The following is an 8,873-nucleotide window of genomic DNA, read 5'->3' as shown; positions in this document are numbered from 1 at the left end:
AGCCATCTCTTCAGTCCTTTTTGTGCTATTTTCAAAAGCCATTCCATTGGCCGTTCATGGTAAATAAGATTTGTATTTAGGGCCTGGAGAGATGGCTTAGGGGTTAAGAGTACTGGCTGCCCTTGCAGAGGACCCAGGTTCAGTTCCTAGCACCCAGGCAGCTAACGGCTATCTATAACTCCAGTTCCAAGGGATTCAACACTCTCTTGACCTCTGGGCATTGCACAACATAGGTACACTTATCTACATGCAGGCAATACACTCATACACATCAAAAAAATTAAAGATTTGTATTTAAACAAAATTAATATTCTGAGCAGAGAGTCTGAGTTAATCTCAGGAATCAGTGCTACCCCAGGAACTCCTATTGGGACAATATACCTTAGTTTGGGGTTGACTGTACTGATTCTTGACATATTAGTTCATTTATCTATACAGTCTCCCAAAGTGGTCAGCATGAGTGCCCAAGAAGTAGGCAGGACTTACAGAGACCAAGTCGAGGAGGTGAGATCTAGGACCTGTATATTCCAAGTGACTCAATCAAATCTGAAATAATAAAAACCAGTCTTAGTTTCCTTTTATTCACATTTGAACTCCACTGGAGTCACGGATGAAGTATCATCTTCTGTTCCAAGAATGAAATCTTCAGGTAATGTCTCAGCTGGTATCTGGGCTAACTGGTCATCATAAGAACGTAGGGTCCATAATTTTTCTAATTGATAGGTTTCCCTGGTCTCTGGAAGCATCAGATGAATCACCATGCTACCTATCAGGAACAGATTAAAAATTTCAACAAAGAGAATTCCTTTGCTTTTTGTGCATTGTGTAAGTCTACAAACTAAAACAGTGGTTATCAATGCATCTATTACCTGGGACTTTTTAGAAGGGCAAGTTGTGGAACAAAAGTGACATGCCTTTTTATTACATTCATCATACAGGAGGCAAATGATGTCAACATGTAACATTACTGATGGCTGTTAACCATATCCAAAGGAATACAAGTTGGCCTGTCAGGTTTCCTTATCATACCTTGGGAGAAAGGTAACATTTTTCTACATACACACCTTGTGAGCAAAGGTTTCAAAGTGAATAACCATATCAGATAGTGCACTCCCAGGGCAAAGAACAGCTCTGCTTATAGGAATGTTTCTCAGGGACAATATAAATTTTTGATTGTCACGACTGAAGAGGGAAGAGGCTCATTCTACTAAGCATCCTGTTCTATAAGTATACAAGATAATCCCCAGGCCTACAACAAAAATACCTGATCTAAAACATGAGCGACAAAGCTGAGAAACCACTGGTTTCACAGCCTTGCTCCAGAGCAAAGGCAGGCCTGCTTCACCTAATTATAAAAGATACCCTTGTCTGGTACATGTCTCTGTACATGTATCATCTGGCCTGTGGGTTTCCTTACGGGATCTGGGGCTCAGAATTAGTGCAAAATTTACCATGCTCTCTAAGAAATAAACAGTCCTTTGTCTAATTCCAGAATAGTCTTCTCTTCATGAAATTGGAAAGACAACTTGTTAGTCTTGCAAGTAGGATAAAAAAATCTCAGATGCTGTGCCCCCACCCCCTTGGCATACAGTTGTTTTTCTTTGTAGTATATCTGGTTGGGAGATGTTTTGAAACTACGGCACATTAATATATATGTCTACCGTTACTCATTCTGTTATACAACCTTCCAATCCCAGAGGCTTGTTACATGTTTGCTATACAGTGTGTCTTCCAACAGTTAAGTATTGCCTCAGTACTTTGGTTAGGTTAACACTTTTACATGTGAATAAGACCACCTGAGCTATTAAGTAAAACTTTTGTTACTTGAAACAAATTACAAAAATCTTACATGGAAATGCACATCCCAATTTTATTTCAATCTTTTTGCAGCTGAAAACAAGAATAATCTTTATCTGTCAAACATGCCAAAGTAACTTACCAAAATCCACACAGAGCCAGTCATCAGTGTTCCTCCCTTCGATCTTCACATGAGGTTCACTTTTACATTTCAGGTATTTGTACTGAAAGGAGCCAGACAATATATTTAAAAGAGAGAAGAGGGAAGGCTCTGTGTCTACTGCGGGGCCATTGGCAGTTTTCTTAGACTGATGGTGGGGACTAGCTTATTCATAACTGTTCTGACCCATGGTCATAACTTAGGATTTAGGGAGGAAATGCTTTATCTTCTCTCGCTCTCCTGATTCATCTTGTCCAAACCTTTCTAAGAAGGTCACCTCATTCATTCCCAGTGTTGCCTCTGAGGACACTCTGGTTACAACCAACATGCTCCCCTGAAGAAGACAGGACTTTCCTATTTAAGGCTAGGCTTTCTCAGAGCCGATTTCATCTCTAGCTTCAGGATAATAATGTAGAATATGTTGTCTATTTCCCCCAAAGCTATAAGCAATCTCAGTGCTCGGCTGTTAATAACATCAACAGAGAAAGGCCATCTCTAATAGTATAAATCAAAAACTTACAGGAGAAAAGGGACATTATATAAGGGCAAAGGTAGCTGAGTGTGATAGCACATACCTTTAATCCCAGAACTAGGGAGGCTGAGGCAGGAAGACTACCATGATTCTTAGGGCAGGTGGGGCTACAAAGCAAGACTCTATAAAGGGGGTGAGGCTAGCAAGATGGCCCAGTGAGTAAAGAGCTTGCTATACAACTACAAGGAGCTGCGATTGGATCACTGGCACCCACATAAAAAGCCACTGTGCACCTGTAACCTCGGGTGACTCTGGGGCTTGCTGGCTAGCCAGTCTACCTGAAATGGCAGTTCCCAGGTTCAGAGACCCTGTCTGAACTACGATGGAGAGCAGAGAGCAATAGAGGGAGACTCAACATTGACTTCTGGCCTCCACATGAGCTGAATGTAGTGGCTTATGCCTGTAGCCATTATACCCAAGAGGCTGAGGCAAGAGGATCACTATGAGTCCAAGGCCTGGGCTACCCTGTTTTTTTTAATTTATTTTTATTTTATGTATATGAGTATATTGCCTGCATGTCTGTAAGTGCACCCGTGTTGTGCAGATACCCTGTCTTAAAAAAAAAGAAGAAAAAACAGTCCGGGGCAGGAGGGGGGGGCGGTAAACTACCAAGAAAGAAAATAAAGTTAAAAATGAACAGACCGACACCTGAAAGGGTAAGTAGCAGTACAGTAAACTTCAATGATGGATAGAGGGGCTGGAGAGATGGCTCAGCGGTTAAGAATACTGACTGTTCTTGCAGAAGATCCAGGTTCGAATCCCAGCACTCACATGGCAGCTAACCACTATCCGTAACTCCAGTTCCAGGGGATCAGACAGCCTCTTCTGTCCTCCAAGGGCATTGCACAACATGGGTGCACTTACCTGCACACATATACATAAAATAAAAATAAAAATAAAATATTTTTAAAAAATGGATAGATCAGATCAGTAAAGAGTTCAATCATGATTGAGTATATCTTGATCTACTCAGTCAAGAATATTGACAGCTTCATAGGATCTCAAGATTGAGTAGATCTTCATAATATACTTTTCTCAAGTGTATGTGGAACATTCTGTATGATAGATCATATTAGGCCACAAATTAAGTCTTAGTAAATTTTAAAGGAAAAAAATCACATAAAAATATAGTGATTGAAATAGAATGAAACTACAATAGAAGGAAAACTGAAAAATGTACAAATCTGGAAAAAAACTGTATCAGAAAAATCAGAAAAACAAAATACATTGAAACATGAATTATCTTCTGGGTGCAGCAAAAGCACTGCTGAGGGAAATTTTATAGATGTAAATGTATATGTTGAAAATAATGACTGCAACTCAATAGCATACATTTACACTGTAAAAAAGTAGGAAATGAAAATTAGATCATCTAGACACACCTCTGCCATGTCCTCAGATACAAGGATGTCTGTTCTGACTACTCACAGACTGGAAGTCCTAGCCAGAGCAATTACACCAAAGAAAGAAAAGAAAATTTCCAAATTGGAAAGTAAAATTACACATACACACACACACACACACACACGCAAATGGTTAGGTGTTGAACCAAAAAAAGCTGTAGGACACAAAATCAACAGAGACAAATCAGTTGTATTGCTATACACTAACAATCTGAAAAGGAAGAGAATTTCATTGACAACAGTATCAAAAAAGGAATAAACTTCTCAAAGGAGATAAAAAACGTTTGTACACTGAGGGTCTGGAAAAATGGTTCAGTGATTAAGAGCACTGGATGCTCTTGCAGAGGACCTGGGTTCCATCCCCTGCACCATGTGGCAGTTAACTCCAGTTCCAGGGGATCTGACACCCTCTTCTGGCCTTTGAGGGCACTGTACAACACAGGTGCACCTACACACAAGCAGGCAATACATTCATATGCACAAAATAAAAATTTTTTGTCTTATTGAGACAGGGTTTTTCTGTAGCTCCAGCTGGCCTGGAACTCATTATATAGATCAGGCTGGCCTCAAACTCACAGAGATACACCTGCCTCTACCTCCCCAGTACTGGGATTAAAGGCACATGCCACCACACCTGGCTAATAAATGAAATTTTAAGAATTGTTTTAAAAAAGACTTCTACACTGAAAACTGTTAAGTCAATACTATTCAAAGCAGTCTCCAAATTCAATGCACTCATCAAAATCCAGTGATGTCTTTTGAAAAAAACAGAAGAACATGGATATGGAATCTCAGGGACCTTAACCAGCTAGTACAATCCTTACAACGGTGCACTTATATACATGTGGGCAAAACACTCATGTGCATAAAATAGTTTTTTTTTAAAAAGCAAAGTACCTAAACCTAAGACCTGAAGCTGTAACACTCGCAGAAGAAAAACTGCTCATCAGAATTACATACTTCTAAGGTTATATATCTTAGTGATAGAATGCTTGCCTGGCATGTTCCAGACCCTGGGTTTGAACCTCAGCACCACAATACATCTAAGGACACCACTAACAAAGTAAAATGGTAACCCACAAAAAAGGCCAGAAATTGCAAACCACCTTATTTGATCAGGAATTAATATCCAGAAAACAACTCATAACGCAACAAAAAACTGATTTTAAAAATGAGTGAATTTGTACATGAAGAGACACTCCTCCAAAGAATATATATACATATGGCCAACAAAAATAGTGGTTGTTGCATCACTAACAAATGCAATACAAAATGCAAGTCCAAACCACACCATGAGGATGACTACTATCAAAAATTATAAAGTTTTGGCTAGGATATGGAGTAATTAGAAACCTGGAAACTCAACTATCGAGGCAGGTGGATCTCTCTGAGAATGAGGCCAGCATGGTCTACAAAGCAAGTTGCAGGCCAGCTGGGGTATAGGGAGAGCCTGTCTCAAAAAAGACCAAAAAATTAAAAAATAAAATAGACCAAAACAAAGGTTAAAATTGTTAGGTCCTAAATTATACATATTTTACTACAAATGACAGAAAAACTTTTTGTGTGTGTTGCTTTTCAAGAAAGCTTCTCATGTAGCTCAAGCTGGCATCCAACTGTAGAGCTCAAGATGACCTTGAATTCCTGATTCTCCAGGCTCCAGTTCTCAAATGCCAAACAAAACTTTAAAAAAAAAATATATATTTTTTTTTTTTTTTGAGGCAGGGTCTTACTATGTAGGCCTGGCTATCCTAGAACTCACTACATAGACCAGGCTGGCCAAAAACTCAGAGATCGCCTGCTTTTGCATCCCTAGTATAGGCATATGCCCACTAGGGACCACACCTAGCCTTCTGGTTACTTTTTAATAACCTTGCTCTGCTCTAACATCAGGTCTGCACTTAAGACTTTATTTTACAGTCCTTCTCTAGGCAACTCCAGCCATTCTGGTCTTAACTGCCTTCCTTGGACACTGTGCTGGATAGCTTTAGTGTCAACTTGACACACCTGAATTGAGGGAGCCTCAACTGGGGAATTGCTTTCATTGGATTGGCCTATGTCCATGTCCATGGGGCACCTTCTTGATTGTGGAGTAATGTGGGAGGGCCCAGCCCACTGTGGGTGGTGCCATCCCTGGGCAGGTGGGCCTGTGCTGCATAAGAAAGCAGGTTGAGCAGGGGCCAGGGGAGCAAGCCAGTAAGCAGTGTTTCTCCATGGCCTGTGCTCCAGCTTCTGCCTCCAGGTTTTTGCCCTGAGTTCCTACCTTGGACTTCTGGATGAACTGTGACCCGAGAGATTTAAGCTAAATAAACTTTTTCCTCCCCAAGTTGGTATTGGTCAGAGTGTTTTGTCACAGCAATGGAGAAACAAACTAGGACAGTTTCTGTTTGTTGGTTTTTTTGAGCCAGGGTCTCCCTGTAGCCCCACCTGGCCTAGAACTGGCTATGTAGATCAGGCTGGCCTTGAACTTACAGAGATCTGCCTACCTCTGCCTTTCAAGTGCTGGGATTAAAAGTGTGAGCCACCACCCAGTGTAAAAACAATAAAAAAAAAAATTCTTTAAATAGCCACTTGTGACTAGAGACTACCAGAAATCCTGATACTGCCTTCTGGCTTGCTGCAGGCTATTTTTTTATTTTTATTTTTCCTTGTGGTCACATAACACAAGACTTAGAAATAGCTGGACTCAACAAAGCTAAATACTTGTTAGCAACCTTTCACCAAAGAACATAAAATATACTCTTGGAAATTCTGAAAATTTGGGCTCCCTATGTAATCTCTCATAGGATGATGGTTTATCCTAAGTGTTGCTCCCCACCCTGGTGCATTGATTAGTCTCCTGGTAAAGGTTCAAAACAAAAAAAAGCATCCAACCATTTTCACAGTGTAGTAGGCCATGGCGTGTAAGTGTCGGGTAGAAGTTCCACTACCAATGACAAAGTAATCTGTGTATCTCATTTCTGGTGGAACCTTGATCACACAAATATCTCTTGCATTTTCTTGCCTCAGAAGTGAAACCAGCAGATCGATGTCAAACTTGGCACCAGTGTGATCTGAAATGCACAAATATTTGTGTCAGATGGCTGAGCAGAAGACAGACCTATATGTATCTAGAGAAGCTGTCCATGTCTCCCAGGAAACAGTGAAACTGTTCTTCCATGAGGGTGTTTATGTCCAAGATGCTTTGGCAAACACCAGGAAGGAGGGGCCCAAGTTCAAGACTAGCCTAAGCAATTTAGACAAAGTCTCTGAATTTAAAAAATGTTAAAAGCCTGAGGGTGTAGCCCAGTGGTGGAATGCTTGCCTAGTATGTACAAAGTCCTAGGTCCAGGCCCCAATATCACTCCTACTTAAAAAAAAAAAAAAAAAAAAAAGCTGGAAATTGAACCTGGGCAGTAGTTTTATAAAGCATTGTTCAGCTGTTCAGATTACATAGATCCACTATACATCCTTTGCTATTACCAAACGAACCACCAACAGTAAGCAAATGACTTCCTATTTCTCACTAATGTTGAAATGAGCACTATACCTCAAATGCTAAAATGCTGTAGAAAGAAAGCAGCAGCAGGGTTTGCGGAGAGGGTGATATTCTGCCACATCAAGTCCACACCTGGTGTGAGATGAACAGGGCTACCAAAACTAGCGCTGCCTAAGAGAAATTAAGAGCTGAAATTTTAAGGGATTCTCATTTGAACCATGTTTTTCTTATAAAGCAACGTGGATGAAAAACTATTATGAACATTTTTCAGCTACAGATTTAGATACTGTTCTAAAACCTCGAGCATTAGCATGTAAATCCGTAACACTTCAAACGCTGACTTCAAAGGACCCAGATGCTAAGGCAATCAAAAGATTATCCTTTTGTATTCTATAATTTCTCAGGTATGATCTTTTTACCATTTCTCGTTTCTAAAAACTTTACAATAATTAAAGTATCTCCACTGGGACCCGACTCCTGTTAGCTCTTTTTACATAACCCCTGGCCAGATCCTCAGGCCTCACACGCCCAACAAATCTATTTCCTATGACCCTGGGTAGATCGTGACTCGGTGAGGACCGGGTGGTAGGATGCCCAGGGTCGGTGTGGCCAGCCACCACCGACCGCTATTAAGTAGGAAGGTTGGCGCCAACAACCCCCCCAAGTCCCTTCTAGCTCTGGGTCAGCAGTTCTGGAGCTCATTACAGACGCGCATAGGGAAGGCCAGGCCTCCCGGTCAAGCCCAGCTGCTGGCGGCCTCGGCCGCGGTCCGCGAGTACCTCCGGTGCCAGGCTGCGGTCCTACGGCGCCCGGCGCCCGCTCCTCCAGCTGAGGCCCATGGTGCAGGCCGCGTGCCCCGCTCGGGCTCAGGCAGACCACGCACCTCGTCGGACGCCGCCCCTCCGACAGCCAAGGAAGCCTAGGCCTCGGGGCCCCCGCGGGACCTGCTAGTGGGGAGACCGCCTTGCGCTCCAGCAATCGCCACAAGCACCGAACCGACCACCAGCCCGGCCCCATCGCCGAAGGCGCGAACTTGCCCAGCGGCGCGCGGCTTCTGCGTCACGACGTGGGCGGGGCCAAGACCAAAGTGGGGCCTGGGAAGTGCTGGCTGGAGAGTTCTTAAGGAATAAAAGGGCCACTGTCACAGGCCACTTCTCTATGTCTGTAGGCTTCCTCTCCTCTCTCTCCGTCCTCCCCTCTCTCTGTCTTTCTCTCTCTCTCCTCTCTCTTCTCTCTCTCCCGCTCTTCCCTCTCCCCTCTGTCCTCTCCTCCTCCCCTTACCCGTCTTCCTCTCCTTTCTCCTCTCCCTCTCCATTCTCTCACTCTCTCACTCTCTTACTCTCTCCCTCCCCCTCTCCTCTCTCTCCGCTTCAGGTGTGCAAAAATCGACCCAGTCAGATAGACAAGAACTAAGACATACTTTTCAACCCTCTCCCATGTTAAAAAAAAAAAATCTAGATCACAATAAATAAATAACAAATAAATAAAAATAAAGAGTTTGACTAG

The 8,873-nt window shown here is 42.4% G+C and overlaps 1 protein-coding gene across 1 annotated transcript; it reads right to left on the bottom strand.

Annotated features, from left to right (window-relative positions):
* Positions 1 to 275: 275 nt before the first annotated feature.
* Malsu1 (mitochondrial assembly of ribosomal large subunit 1) lies at positions 276 to 8,414 on the bottom strand. Its single transcript, XM_008841469.3, has 4 exons — positions 8,147 to 8,414; positions 6,764 to 6,942; positions 1,940 to 2,021; positions 276 to 766 (listed from the first exon to the last, which is right to left on the bottom strand). Exons 1-4 carry the CDS (start codon positions 8,382 to 8,384, stop codon positions 579 to 581), a joined length of 687 nt encoding a protein of 228 aa, XP_008839691.1. The 5' UTR covers positions 8,385 to 8,414; the 3' UTR covers positions 276 to 578.
* Positions 8,415 to 8,873: the final 459 nt, after the last annotated feature.

This window comes from Nannospalax galili, unplaced genomic scaffold (genome assembly GCF_000622305.1).
Source record: "Nannospalax galili isolate Female #2095 unplaced genomic scaffold, S.galili_v1.0 scaffold158, whole genome shotgun sequence".
In the NCBI taxonomy this organism is placed as follows: Eukaryota; Metazoa; Chordata; class Mammalia; order Rodentia; family Spalacidae; genus Nannospalax; species Nannospalax galili.
The sequence above is the reverse complement of the archived record's forward strand: the minus strand, read 5'-3'. Positions and strand labels throughout refer to the sequence as shown.

Bases quoted from the DNA above. Each gene is read 5' to 3' on its own strand.
- Malsu1 (XM_008841469.3), bottom strand. From the start codon at position 8,384: ATGGGGCCGGGCTGGTGGTCGGTTCGGTGCTTGTGGCGATTGCTGGAG. The intron at 6,943-8,146 runs GTACTCGCGGAC...TGTGCATTTCAG, and splicing joins ACCGCAGCCTGGCACCGGAG to ATCACACTGGTGCCAAGTTT. The intron at 767-1,939 runs GTAAGTTACTTT...TGTTCCTGATAG, and splicing joins CTGGCTCTGTGTGGATTTTG to GTAGCATGGTGATTCATCTG.